This window comes from Sebastes fasciatus, chromosome 8 (assembly GCF_043250625.1).
Source record: "Sebastes fasciatus isolate fSebFas1 chromosome 8, fSebFas1.pri, whole genome shotgun sequence".
In the NCBI taxonomy this organism is placed as follows: Eukaryota; Metazoa; Chordata; class Actinopteri; order Perciformes; family Sebastidae; genus Sebastes; species Sebastes fasciatus.
In genome coordinates this window covers 23,162,043-23,176,876 of record NC_133802.1, presented here as the reverse complement: position 1 = coordinate 23,176,876, position 14,834 = coordinate 23,162,043, and the positions used below count along the sequence as shown (strand labels likewise).

At 41.9% G+C, this 14,834-nt stretch overlaps 1 protein-coding gene across 4 annotated transcripts in view; it reads left to right on the top strand.

The window, feature by feature from the left end:
- l1cama (L1 cell adhesion molecule, paralog a) overlaps positions 1-14,666 on the top strand; it is a 43,765-nt gene extending 29,099 nt beyond the window's left edge. For 3 of the 4 annotated variants that reach the window (XM_074644404.1, XM_074644401.1, XM_074644402.1), the window contains 21 exons: positions 844-958; positions 1,161-1,345; positions 2,025-2,156; positions 2,249-2,395; positions 3,056-3,167; positions 3,521-3,681; positions 4,102-4,261; positions 5,102-5,226; positions 5,337-5,438; positions 5,879-6,076; positions 6,167-6,237; positions 6,327-6,552; positions 6,662-6,777; positions 8,191-8,407; positions 8,734-8,856; positions 9,090-9,263; positions 9,379-9,492; positions 9,616-9,765; positions 10,149-10,280; positions 11,196-11,290; positions 13,082-14,666. In XM_074644404.1, coding sequence (XP_074500505.1) covers positions 844-958; positions 1,161-1,345; positions 2,025-2,156; positions 2,249-2,395; positions 3,056-3,167; positions 3,521-3,681; positions 4,102-4,261; positions 5,102-5,226; positions 5,337-5,438; positions 5,879-6,076; positions 6,167-6,237; positions 6,327-6,552; positions 6,662-6,777; positions 8,191-8,407; positions 8,734-8,856; positions 9,090-9,263; positions 9,379-9,492; positions 9,616-9,765; positions 10,149-10,280; positions 11,196-11,290; positions 13,082-13,312 — 3,086 coding nt within the window. In that variant the 3' untranslated portion in view covers positions 13,313-14,666. Of the gene's footprint in view, positions 1-843; positions 959-1,160; positions 1,346-2,024; positions 2,157-2,248; positions 2,396-3,055; positions 3,168-3,520; positions 3,682-4,101; positions 4,262-5,101; positions 5,227-5,336; positions 5,439-5,878; positions 6,077-6,166; positions 6,238-6,326; positions 6,553-6,661; positions 6,778-8,190; positions 8,408-8,733; positions 8,857-9,089; positions 9,264-9,378; positions 9,493-9,615; positions 9,766-10,148; positions 10,281-11,195; positions 11,291-13,071 lie in introns of all 4 variants that reach the window. The other variant, XM_074644403.1, reaches the window with a different exon arrangement.
- The last annotated feature ends 168 nt before the right edge of the window (positions 14,667-14,834 follow it).

Genomic DNA, 14,834 nt, shown 5'->3' with positions numbered 1-14,834 from the left:
TTTGAGTTAACATGCTTGTTATCATCAATTTAGACAACGTAATTGTGCATCACGATATCTCGATATATGATTTCATCATGATATGATTCCGTTGAAAGACGATAAATGATATCAATAATCATATTGAATTATCGCCCAGCCCTACTTTAAGATCAGGTTTACACTGTCCTTGATACATGCATTTTGTTTTGTTTAGCACATTCATTTTGGAAGATGGCCTGTATGGATTGACAGTAACATCCTTTAAAAATCTGTCTTGTCACTTGTTTTCTTTATATAAGAGAAATCTGTTACAGAAAACACTTTATAGGTCTGTATATCAAATTGGCACAGACAGTATGACAAATAGTCAGCATGAAAATTAGTTGAGTACCCCTGAGGCCTCATAGTTAAACCAAAGTCAACTCCCCCCATGTGGTGGCATGTTGTGCTGACCAAAGCACTACCGTCTCCAGTAGACGGCCACGGAGCCGACGGGGGGCCCATCACCTCCTCAGCCCAGCGGTAATGAGATGCAGCTCACACTGAGATGTGGCTCCCAGCATCTGTGGCTCAACTAGAGGTCAGAAACACGAGCACATGTTAACATGAGACCTCTGTGTGTGTAGAGAATCTGTACGATGATGTGTTGTTAGAAAGGTAAAGTCTTCTCCACATGATTCCACACCCTGCATCTGTGTGTGTGTGTGTGTGTGTGTGTGTGTGTGTGTGTGTGTGTGTGTGTGTGTGTCAGAGTCTCTAAAGTGGCTGCTGTGTCAGCAGCACGGCAATTTGAAAATTACCCATACATATGTATGAATCTCTCTCTCCTCCGTCTTTGTGTTTCCTTCGCTCTTTCTCCAGCCAACTCCGTACTGCGGAACAGGAGGCCCCACATGATGAGACCTACTGGAAGCCACAGCATTTACCAAACCCTCAAGGGCGAGACCATGGAGCTTGAGTGCATCGTCCAAGGCCTGTGAGTGTCTGCGTGCACACATGTTCCTGCCCCCATCAATCAGAAAACTTGAGCCGCACCTTTTAATCAATCTTATCTGCCTCTCATCCATCTCTCTCCCCTCTTCTTACCTCCCACCTCTCTCTGTTCTCTTCTGTTGCATCCCTCCGTCCTTCCCATCCCTGCTGTACCTCTTCCTCTCCTCTCTCCTCCTCCTCTTCAGTCCAACTCCCACAGTTTCGTGGGTGAGGAAGGACGGCGAGATGTCTGAAATACGGGTTATTCAAGACATGTTCAACCGCCGCCTGCGCTTCAGTAATATCTCCGAGAGCGACGGGGGCGAGTACCAGTGTATAGCTGAGAACTCCCAAGGGAAGGCCACACACACTTACACCGTGACTGTGGAAGGTATGTCACCCCCACTCATATACACACACACACACATACATACATACAATAGTTTGTAGCGCTGTCCTCGACCAAAAGATTCTTAGTTGACTAACACTCATACAATTTTGTCGACTAATCGATCTGTGAAGATGAGTTTCTCCACAAAGAATCACACAAAAGCACCACTTTACATCTTGTGTTTACCAGAGATGTGCTTATAAGTTTCTTGGAAATAAGTCATTCAGCATGAAATATGCATAAAAAAAGACTAATCAACTAAAGAAATCTTAGTCGACTAAGACCAAAACGACCGACTAGTCGACTAATCGACTAAGATGGGGCAGCCCTAGCAGTTTGCATGTGAAATAAGGATGATTTGAGCATTCATTGTGATTTTCCTATATAATGTAACTACAGTAATCCACATTCACAGTTGATAACATTACTGTATCTTGTATTCATTAAGTTTAGCCAGGTGCCAGGTATATAACCTGCTTCACAATTAGCAACTAATGCAAAATCATTATCAGTCACCTGTTAGCTTTGTTATTAGAAAAAGGTTTATAAAGTATTTGACAACTTGTAGGGTGTGACCTATCAATCTCAACCCCTCAGCCTCACTGAGTACTGTCTTATGTAAAGGTTTGGTACTGTTTTACTAGTACTGTGTGTAATTAATATATCCTGACCCTTGTAGCGGCTCCCTACTGGATCAAGGAGCCACCCAGTCAGTTATACGCCCCAGGTGAGACTGTCAGGCTGGACTGCCAGGCAGACGGCATCCCCTCTCCCACCATCAGTTGGACCATCAACGGGATCCCTCTCTCAGGTCAGTGCATACACCCAACTGCAAATACCTCAACACACAGCCTCGGGCACTGTGCATGATCTGACTGCATGTTTTTTTTGTTTTTTTAACAGAAACCGACAATGACCCCAGACGTTCTCTGACAGCGAGCGGATCTCTGATCCTAAGAGATGTCAACTTTGGAGACACTGCCATTTACCAGTGCCAGGCCTCCAACAAGCATGGGAACATCCTCACCAACACCAACGTCTATGTCATTGGTGAATGTCACTTATTAAACAGAGTTAATTTTGGCAGCTATTTTAGATTTAGTCTTAGTTTTAAAATGAAAGTGCTTATTAGTTTCAGTCACATTTTAGTCATTTTTATCCTCCATATTTTTAGTCCAGTTTTAGTCACCGAGGAGTAACTCGATTTTAGTCAAAATGTTTTACTCGTAATTTTGTTAGCTTTTTTTTTTTTTATTTAATCTTAGTCCTGTTTAGTCATCAGATTATATTGAACATTTTTGTCATTTTAGTCAAACATATTTCACATAAAATTTTATCTTATCATTATCTGATGAAAAACACAGATTGAATGATTAAGAATGAAGCTTTGCAGTTAGTTAGAGTCCTCCTGACTGCTCATTAATGATGCACGGTTCAGTTGCACCCACAGGTCCGTTATGAGAGCCGATCCGCCCGCCCAACATGTAAAAATATGCGTAACTCAACCACCCGAACCCGACCCGCAAACTGCCAACTTAATGCATTATAGTAGCACAATTGTCAGGATTGAGGTGTCATCGTCCTGTCTTTGTCATGGAAAAAAAGTCGTTGACGAACATATTTCGTCATAGTTTTCATTGACGAAATTAACACTGGTGTGTGTAGGTCTGTGTGTGTCTCATTGCTGTTTGTGTGTGTGTGTTGTTTCAGAGCTGCCTCCCCAAATTCTTACTGAGGATGGGCTCACTTACACATTCACAGAGGGCCAGAAGGCGGTACTGGAGTGTGAGACCTTTGGCTCTCCTAAACCTAAAGTCATATGGTGAGGCATATAACCACCTTATTCTATTCCATTGTATTGCATTATGTATTCTAGTGTATTGGGCAGATTTTCATTTTAACAAATTTCACAGATGTGATATAATTGCGTAGGTAGCTCTTCATGTGCATAAATTAACAGCCAAACACTGTTATATCTGGGCTGTGACTGTGAATTTTGTCAGCGTGGCAGGCGTCCAACCAGGCTCTGCTCAGCTCAGACTCTTTTTGGAGAAATAGGCAATTGAACTGGTGAATTCATTAGCCCCTGCAGTAGCTGAAAAGGTTTATTTCTTAGTCTGCTTGCCAAGTTTCTAATGTTTAATGTTTTTGGGTGCATGTGTGTGTCTTTCTCAGGGAGAGCACCAGCACCTCCTCCCTTCTGGCGGATCCCAGAGTGAACCCGCTTACCAACGGGATGCTCGAGATCTTTAACGTCACCCACGATGACACAGGCTTCTACACATGCTCCGTACAGACCACCAACTTGTCTGTCAGTGCCGAGCTGGAAGTACTCAGTGAGTGAACACACACACACACACACACACATTTAAACAATTTATTTATGTCCGCATAGAGAAGAATGATACAAGGACACAAATACTAAAGGTGCCATAGAATACATTCACAAAAGGCCTACTCAGTTCTCATATGGCGGCTGCCATTGATAACAGAGACAGCGCAGTACTTTGCAAGTAAGTTTAGCCCCCTTTTTGGGCACCCCAAGTTTTTGAAGCCCTCTAACAACCAACTTGTGAGTGTGTCCCAGGCTGCCAAATATGAAAACAAGTAGTCTGCACCTATAACCAAGCTCTGAGATGGTATTTAGGAGTGGTTGGTACACACAAACCCCCACACTGTGTCCCTTAGCAGCTGATGTTAGTTGCACCTCATGCAGCTAGTCTCAGCATTGTGTGTCTGCTTTCTCTCTCCTCCAGACAGGACAGTGATCCTGTCGCCTCCACAGGCTCTGAAGGCGCAGCGTGGAAACACAACCATCTTCACTTGTCTGGCCCTCGTTGACCCCAAACTCGGCTCTCCCCTCATTCAGTGGAGAAAGGACGATCAAAAGATCTTTGAGTCCCACAGTGACGAGAAGTAAGACTAAATTCTATGCATTAGAGAACTGGCAAAAGTGAGGATAACATTAGAAATAACAGGATGGTTATCCATTTGTTTGTTTAGTTGTTTTAAGCCTAATCAGGAGGTAGATACCCTATATACATTACATTTCTTTTGTCCATGTAATGAGAATGTGTATTGTTCCTGTTGCTTAAACAAACAAATAAATGACTTGATCATGGCCCTGATCAGACAGAGTGCGTTTGGCGCACCGCACTGCCTTTCTGTTGCCCAATCAGACAGTGTTTTTTGCTGTTCACTGCATCTTTTTATATTACATGTTGCTAGGCAACCACCAAATGAGTGCTAACGGTACCTTATTACAAACCATGAACTGTAAATAGTTAGTTAATAGTTAAAATAGTTAATAGTTACAGTTTAAATAAATGAAAACAACTTACCTGAAATTTCAAGTTGCCTCCTGCTGTTTTGTGTTCAGATCATGGTAACTACAGTTGGTAAAGTCATAAAACTCCGGGTATCCAGTCAAAAGTCACCACAATGAGAAAAAAATGCTAATGATGTCGCGCACTTCTCTGAGCTGAATTTTTTTCAACTCAAAGCATTCAGGGCGCTCCTGTAAAAACACAAGGTGCTCAGCAATGCAAAAGCAGCATGCAAATCGCTTCAAACTCATTGAAAACAATTACAAAAAGCCACCACAGGCTGCTTAAACACACTCTGTCTGATTGGGGCCTTACCATGGTGGAAAAAAAAATAGTAGACAAGGGGAGAAATGATCATTAATAAAGGGAGGTAGTCATATTAAAAAGTGTGAGGAAGATGAGGATAACAATTATGACCATATTTCCTCAGATACACATTTGATGGACCAGACCTGAAAATAACTAATGTGGATACAGATGACGAGGGCGTGTACACCTGTCAGGTCATCACTAAGCTCGACATGGCTGAAGCCAGCGGCACCCTCACTTTATGGGGTAAGATCACTGATTATATACTGTATGATGCTCATTATCTTTTTCCCTATTTGTTAAAACGTGCAGTGTGCAGGTAGTTGTGGTGATGATATTATCGTTGTCCCCCTCAGATCGTCCAGACCCTCCCGTCCTCCTCCAGATCTCTGATGCGAAGCGTCGTGCAGTCACCCTCAGCTGGACTCCTGGAGACGACCACAACAGCCCTGTGCTAGGTTTAGTACAGACACACATACTCAAACTTAGACACATTCACATCTGCACACACCTGTCTCTTTGGTCCTCTGTTTTTCTTCTCAATGCTAAAACTGCTTTTGTATGGATAGTGATTTGATTTTTGTGTTTTGTAATAGTGCCACCAAGTGAGGATATGCACTGACTCAGACACATACACACACAAAAATGCAAATATAAAACTTTTCATCTTGTGTAACTCCAATACTCAGAGCAACAAACCCATATCACTCATCTCCCCCTGGCAAAATGAAAGGCTGCTCTGTTTTCATTACTTGGACAGGATTATTTTTTGATCTGCAGCATCAGACTATTGTGAAGCTCAAAGTGTCTCGGTATGACTTTATCGCCACAGAGTGTTTATTTATGTGTCTATTGCTTCCTTCTCCATCACTTCTTGACTCTCTCTCTCTTTCTGCAGATTATGTGATTGAGTTTGAGGATCAAGGTTCAAAGGAGAGGGGTTGGGAAGAGCTGAAGAGAGTAACAGGAAGCAAGGAGCGTGTCAGCCTCCCTCTGTGGCCCTACGTGTCCTACCGTTTCCGGGTCATTGCCATCAATTATGTGGGGAAGAGCGGCCCCAGCAAGCCATCTGAGATCCACAACACACCTGCTGAAGGTTTGAGCCGGTGTTTTGTAACCACAAACATTCATTCTCCAAGTGAACCCGGAATTGACGACAATTTACTTTCCCCCCCCCCAATTACAGCTCCAGACAATAACCCTGAAGATGTTAGGAGTGAGTCCAACGACCCAGACACTCTGGTCATCACCTGGGAGGTACATCTGTTACCTGAATGTACTAATTATCTGAAGCTAATTTGAAAAAGGGTTTGTGCATTTAACGGTTGCTGTTGCTGTCACTGCAGGAAATGGACAGACGTAACTTCAACGGACCTGACTTCAAGTATCAGGTGCTGTGGAGGCGAGTGGTGGGCAGCGGGCCCAACTGGCACATTAACTACACCACCACACCGCCTTTCACCATCAACGACATTGGCAACTTTTCTGCCTTCGAGATCAAAGTTCAGGCTGTCAATGAGAAAGGGGAGGGACCTGAAGCAGACCCCGTCATTGGCTACTCAGGAGAAGATGGTAAAATATTTTAAAACGGTTGTTTTTCAGCAGCTTTTCTTTTACTGGGAATATTTCTACTCAATATTCTTTCTCACCTATCACCCTCCTGTCTGTCATTGTCTCTCAGTTCCATTGGAGGCTCCAATGAATGTGGCTGTTGAACCAATCAACAGCACTACCATCAGGGTGAACTGGGCAGCAATAGACAAAAACACAGTCAGAGGACACCTGCTGGGATACAAGGTACTGTCTCCTCTGTCGTTTGGCCTCTAACATATTCAGCCCCTGTCCTCATGAATAAAACATATTTGGGGTTTACAGCGGAGGCAGCCAGATCTTAGCTTGGCAAAGGCTGCAGAGGTCTCTTTAGTTTCAAGGTTGTGATGAGAAGAGCCTTTTTTTTTTTTAGTACTTTAGATGATCTCACCTTCAGAATGAATCACACTCTAGTCGCACTGCTTCCCTTTCTCTCTTTTAGGTCTTTGATGCATCATTCATACTTTATCCTTTTAAAACTGCTTTAAGAAAACCCAGTTTTAATGCCATAAGAAAATGTCTCTTGATATGAAATGAATTAATTATAAGAAGTGTATGAATTGTTTCATGCACTGGCCAATTTTGAGATTTTGGGCTATTTTGCTTGTCATGTCTTCTTTCAGACTTGTGAAAAGAAAACCTCCAAAATACACATTTAGGTGTTTATTTTACCACTTTGTCAATTTACGTCTGTAGATTTCTCCTAAATTCACCCAAAGTTAACATTAGTTAATGCCTCATTTGCATAATACAACATAACATTTCAGAAAACCTGTAATACAAAAAGTAATTGTCTTAATGTGAGTAATCAACAAGTTTCATGGTGATATATATTAGTTAAACCTGCAGTGTCAATTGTCAAGTATAATACCTCTTTAAAGGCTGTTTTTCTCAGACTCTGAGTCAGAAATCTCCACTTCAGTAGCACTTACATAAACCAAATGTTTCAGTTTCATTCATATCTATATTCTGAAGGTCTTTACAGAAGGGTTTGTTCATATATCATTCATAGCCTGATTTATAGAACATTTTATTCCTAAAAACATGGTGAAAATGGATTTTCTTTTTATGGCTGTTTTTTCTGATTTATGGAGTAATAAAAAGAGATATCCAAAATTCCCTCTGTAAAAACATTTGACTAATATATCAACAAAATGAAACAAGAATTTTAAGATAATGCCCTATTTGCATACTTAAACATAACATTTCAGAAAACATGTAATGTATACCAATGTATTCAATATCCATATCCTGTACAATAGCAACATTTCATATTTCATGTGCAATAATGTCTGTCTACTATCTTTATTGTTTACTTACTTTTTTTTGTATATCTTGTTCTGTTTTTTCACTGATGCCTCTTGCTGTTTGCACTGTCCCCCCTTTGCTGCTGTAACACTGCAAATGTCCCCCGCTGGGGACTAATAAAGGATTATCTTATCTTATCTTAATACAAAAAATAATTGTCTTAATATAAGTAATCAACTTGGGAAGCTTTATGGTGATAACTATTAGTTAATAAATAATAAAGCAAGAGAAAAGTGTGTGCGGGAGCAAGTCATTTTTTTGATAACTATTAGTTAGTCATTTCATCATGACTGATTGATTTTGTGGCTGCAGGTCTACTTGACCAGAACCGGCCCCAGGCACCACCACCGGGGCCGGAGGTCCAGGGAGCCAGAGAGCACTGTGGTGGTGGAGACCGGGGCCGGCGAGGAGAAGAAGGTGATCAGCGATCTCAGACCGTACTCCCACTACACCCTGGCCGTCACCGTATTCAACAGCAAGGGAGAGGGACCCCCCTCTGAGCCGGTGCCCTTCAAGACTCGTGAGGGAGGTGAGAATGAGAAAGGGAGGAAAAATCGGGGTCGGAAGAGGGACGGGCGACAGAGCTGAAATGGGGGAAGGTGATAGATAAAGTGGGTTTAATTACAGACAAGGGGGGACAAAGATGGGAGGGATGGATTGTGGATTACAACAGAGGAGATGATATCCAGAGACTGAGTGGGTGGAGGGCAGTGAGGAGAAGCAGGGTGAAATTGATAGATATTATTGAGCTGTTGGAGGGGGCGGGGGGGAATAGGTGACCGTAGATCAAAATAGTTTAATAATTCCTTTTAAACCAAGTGCATCTTAATCAGGCCTGTTTTATGTTGCTGCTAGTTCCTGGTCCTCCCATGTCCCTGATGCTGGACAGCCCATCAGAGACAGAAATGACCCTCCGCTGGACGCCACCTGACCAGCCCAATGGACCCCTCATTGGATATCTACTGCAGTACCAACAGAGTGAGCATCATTTATCCCACAAAAAACAACCAACATCAGGCACATACATTTTTCTGAGACATAAGTAAAACATCGTGAGTGACACCACACGATACATTTCCAGCTAAATCAATACCACAAAAAAAAAGGTCAAAGCATAGCGTCCTAATGACGCTCATCAGTCAGTCAGTGTGTCACACATAACGACGTGTTGAAGATCAAGCTGTGATTGAGTGTTTTTTCTGCTGTACCAGTTGTGGAGAGTGATGAAAGCCCCATGCAGGTAGAGAGAATAGACGACTTCTCAGTCGCCCAAATCACTCTGAAGCTGGACCGCCACAGCCACTACCGCTTCCTCCTGAGGGGTCGCACCGTCGCAGGAGAGGGAGAGCCCATAATGAGGGAGGGTGCCACCACGCTGGATGGAGGTACGAAGCCGATTCGCAGCGCTCTTAATCTTCGCCATCACAGATCTGACACAGACAGGGTCAGATTGTATAATCAGATCAAACTTTTTGAGTCCTCTGTCTGAATGTGTTGCAGAGCCTCCTGACCAAATCGACCATTCTGCTGGGGAGAAGTTTGTTAACTTCAGCTGGGTGACCAAGAAGAGACAGAGGAACGTTAGCTTCCAGATCCGCTACCTCAAAAAAAATGGTATAATATCTACACTAATAAGTGCATAAGGAAGGAAAACCTCATTATATTCAACCTTTTAAAGCCATTAGTCCATCTTGGGAATAGTTTCCACAATCCTAGGTTTATGTCATGTCTCTGCAGATGGCGATAACTGGAAGAAAACAGAGAAGGTGAACTCCTCTCAGTCTTTCTACCAGCTCCAGGGCCTGAGTCCTGGCTCTCATTATCATGTAGAATTCATCTACAGCAACACCACCTTCTGGAAGGATGACATCGATACAGAAGGAACAGGTACTTTATGAGCACTCTGCCTTCATTCATCCTCTTTCATCTTCTCTGCTCTCTCCTCTGGGCTTCCCACATCTAAATATGAAGCCTGATCCTGCAGAGAGAGTCTTGCAGTTCTCTCCACTGCATGTGAAGTGCTTTCAAAGACTCCTGTGAAAAGAGAGCTTGGTTAGCCATATGAAATGATCCATTACTTGTGTTTGTTTGGCGTAGTGTTCTGTAGTCTTTGGTTCCCAAGTGCAATGCCACCCTGTCTCTTTCGCTCTAGATTCTTTTATCTCGTTTCTCCTACCTTTTTCATCCTTTCCACTCCTCTTGTACTTTCATCCCCATTACAAAAAAAAACGCTGTCTTCTCCCCACCTCCCTCTTCTTTCCCCTCTGAAGGAGTGACGGAGGTGCAGCCGAGCTTTGCAACGCAGGGCTGGTTCATCGGCGTCGTGAGCGCCATCGTGCTGCTGCTGCTGATACTGCTCATCCTCTGCTTCATCAAGAGGAGTAAAGGGGGGAAGTACTCAGGCAAGTGCAGCCCGTCATGATAAGTGTTAAGCATTCATCACTGTGTCACGGTCTACGGGAGCGTTGCGGGCGACACCAGACAGTCTGGAGCCATAAAGCTGTCTGATAATGAAAATGACACGAAGCCAAGCAGTTACGGGAACGCACCACAGTAAACAAGGTCATTCTTACCGGAAAGAAGAAATAAGGCGGCACCATGTTTAACATTCAGTGTGTGTGTGATCCTTACAGAGAACTGACCAGTTCTCACTTGGCCAAGCTTCTCCCCCCGCAGCCTTCACATCCAACACGTAGTGAAACAAACCTCTGAGCCTACACTTCCTTACTGTGACAGTAAGAGCCTCCGCCCTGAAAAGGACTGTGAAATAATAATCTCAAACCGCGAGAGTAACTGCAACCTGCAGGCCTCTGTCTGACTGGTCAGAGAAAAGCTCCGGCCTTTCATCCCCTTCCCACACGAGGGAGAAACAAGTGTCCGGCTCCTTTTAAAGTAGACCTAATTGTCTGTGCTAAAAGCAAGGTCTAATTGAATAATACATCCGACCTTACCCACTGGCATTATACTTATGAGGATTAATTATTTAAATTTTTTTTTTTATTATTAATTATTTAAATTGTGGCAATATAAAAAAAAATCTAATTGGAGTGCCGTCCTTGTCTTTTCTTTATTATTTAAATTATTTTGAATTTTAACAGTAATATTCAGAGTGGTTTCTATCACGCTGAGAAATTAAGTCAAACACACATAAATAAACAGATTCTGTCTACAGATAGTCCAAATCTTTTCGCTCCGCAGACACTCAAGTGTTATCTTGTTGTGTGACAGAATGTCATTATCGATGTCTGAGACAGTGGCTCAGAGAGAAACATGGTTGAGATCGTAATGATAATAAAATCCGATAATCTCCTTCACAGTGAAAGATAAAGAAGAGGGTCCGATGGACTCCGAAGCGCGGCCCATGAAGGATGAGACTTTTGGAGAGTATAGGTTTGTCATCTGCATGCACGTCGTCTCTTTGGATGTTACAGTATGTTTCTGTAGATCATTTAAATTCTAACTCCTAACGCAGCCCTGATTCCCTCGTCACTGTTTGCTTTTCCTAACCCTGTGTGTTCCTTTCATTGTCCCTCTTCTCCCTAATGCCTGCCCCCGCTATGCAGATCTCTAGAAAGGTATGCTGTGATGTGATTTCCCAAACCCACTTATTCATAATCCCCTGCCAATGCCTTACTCACCTACTGACTTCCCTGTAACATTTGGTATAATGTATTATGTTGTACATATTGACTGCAATTTATTTTCCTTATCAAATAATTAATTAATTAATCTGCTGATTATTTTCTCTATTAATCGATTAATCATTTGGTCTGCAAAACATTGGAAAGCAGGGAAAAAGCCTGTTACAATATCCTAGAGTGACCTCATGAAAGGTCTGTTTTGTCCGTATAACAGTCCAAAACCCCAAAATACAAAATGTACTTACCTTATATTCCTTACCGTACTTACCTAGAACTATCATTTTTTTGGCATTTTGCTAACTTAAAGGTGCTATTGATAACATTCAGTCTCTAGATGTCACACTCTCCCTCCCCCGTTCCATTCACCTCATAACAAGTGGTTGCCAGTTCGTTGCACAACCTGCATATTTTATGGTCGAGAGGAGTGAGACTCAGACAGACCGTAATGTCAAGCGATGAATCTTTTTGTGGTACAGTAATGAAGTAATTTTGGAACATGTAGCGGCGGAGTATTGTAAAACACACTTCATTCAAACTCCACAGAAACAAAATAACACTCACCAAAACCCGTCTTGGTTAGTCTTTCCAACAATCACCAACTCTGGTTCAGTCACCCACTTCTAAATCCCCTCTGATGCGCTTCTTCATTATACATTGTTTTAAGGGAACTATAACTGGACGTAACCGTCGCTAATGCTAAGATGCTAACGTAGCTCCTCAGGGATTGAAGCTGTAATTTTTCTCATTTTGACAATCTAACCGGTAACAACACATTAGTTAAGGTTGTAAGGACTATGGCTGTTGCTAGTTGTTTGAATATGCCAAATTGTAATTTGATGGGTTATTGTTGTTCGGACAGTTATGATAAGACAAGTTGTCACTTGTTGTCACAGTAAATATCCACGTATTCTGCAGCCCGATGGAGACACAACTAAGTTTTTTCCACACTAACTGGCAACTTGATCACTGACGACACAGAGATACCTCATGATACCAACGTCGTTATACTTTTGGCTCACAAGCCTGGTTAGAAGTGGGAACCGAACGTCAGATATCTTCCACAGAGATAAACAAATCATTCATTTTGGACCAGTAACATTTTTTAAATGATTAACTCACAATCATATTTAATTTTTTTTAAGGAAAAGCCATACTTTTATTCTAAAAACTCTGTGAATGTATTATTTAAAAAAATATATTGGTCCACAAAATTTTTTTATCAATATGACCTTTAAAAAATAGTCGTTTATCAAAATAGTCAATTAACTAACCGATGAATCAACATATGGTTTCAGTTCTAGTATTATGTATGTTCAGCTTGCATGTTGGCATATAGTGGGATGTTTTTTGAGAAAACGCTTGCTGAATAATTCTTTGTTTATTATGCCTTATGATAATGTGTCTTGCTTTTGACCTCTTCTGGGCTCTTGCACACTGTAGTGAGGGGCAGGTGAAATGATGAATTGCTGTGGTTTTATCTCGTATGTTTTATTTTCTTTTATTGCTATGGACCTTCCTGTGAGTCTGAAATAACGTTTGATTTGAATTGCAGTGACCTCGAGGAGAAGCGCACCGCCAGCCTGCCGTCGCTGGGCGAGGAGAGCAAGCTGTGCAGCGAGGACAACCTGGACTTCAACGGCAGCAGCGCCATAACCACCGAGCTCATGGACGAGTCTCTGGTCAGCCAGTACAGTCGGCCCAGCGAGGGCCTGCCGGACAACTCCCCGTTCAACCCTCCCTCCGTCTCCCCGGCAACCAACGGCATGCCCAACTCAGTCACCATCCTCGATTAACCCCTACACGTCCACCGGGGGCCATCAGACCAAAACATGTCAACGCATATGTGCCCATACGCTCCTGTTCCCCACTGACTTGCTGATCTGTTTAACGACTAATATACAATCAATATATTGACTATTGAGATGCCCCTGGCAGTCATCTGATCGACTGGACTGTTTTGACCAAAGGAGTGTCCAAAGTAGTGGACAATGTGATACAAGTTTGACTGACCTGAAGATGTCTTTTGACCCTCCCTTCCCCCTCCTTTTAACTGTGTGTAGTTTACAACATATCTTAACGACTAACATTCATTCATCTCCCTTTCTTCTCTTTCTTTCTCTCCGCAAACAGCTCTATAGAAAGATAAAGACAGAATGTTGTACAGGTAGAACTATCCGAGGGATTGTAGGTGCGGTTCTTTAGAGATGGATTGAAAGAGGAGGATGAAGGTAGAGCCTAGTTTTGGGAAACAGACAGCACATGTTGCTGTTAAACGTCTTAGATATTTATCATGCCTTATATTATTTCGCACATTTGTATGTTTAATGCCATTTGATGTCTCAGATTGTACTTGCCAGTGACATTTTTTTTTTTTTTTTTTACAAATGTGTTTGAATACAAAACTTTCTTTTTTCGTTATCTGCCATTTTTTATTTATATCATCACTTTTTCATATTGTTTTCTACACTATTTATATTCTCTTTATTGACATATTTCACAGATCAAGATGCTTTCATTGAAACTAAGCGAAGCCAAGTTTCTTACTATAAATAACATTGGATGCATAAGGGGAACTTGCTGTGAACATGCTGAGTAGCATCTGGTGTATATAGCTGCATCTACATCTATCTATTTAGCCATAATACAGTATTATAGATATGTACATGCTCCTTATAAGTTCCTGTGCCTGCTGGGTCTGCATAGAGCACCAGATTGATGTCATTACTCTCTCGCCTTCCCACCAGAAGTGTAATGTCATTATTGGAAATGATAATGTAATTTTTTCGTGTCGAGACCTACGTGTAGCTTTCTGTATCTGTCTTTGTCTCTTTCTACACTGTATTAAAAAACATTGTTGTCTCTAATTAACAACCTTTTCATACCTGTCCATCTCCATACTTCGCAAAACTGTTTGAGGAGCAGTATTTATGTATATTTACAGATCAGAGAGTGGAGCAAACACTCATGTTTTATTTTCAGACCCTCATCAATGCAAGTTGATATTGCAGACAGGCGGAATGATTGCCAGTTGATGTAAAATAAATGCAAGCAGTTGGTATTTACATCAAACACAGAGAATGTATTCTTTTCAGAGCTGGGCAGACATTGTATTTACATGCTACTGATTAAAAAAAATCTGAGCTACAAGGTACTGGAGTGGTTATGAGACTAACTTGTTTTTTTTTTTCTCCACAGAATGTAAATACAACCTTTAAAGATTGTTTTGATGAACCCAACCATGTTTGATATAAAAATGTGAAAAATGTGCAGGTTTGAAACCACTTAATTTTAAAGTGTTGCAAGTTGTTTGTACTA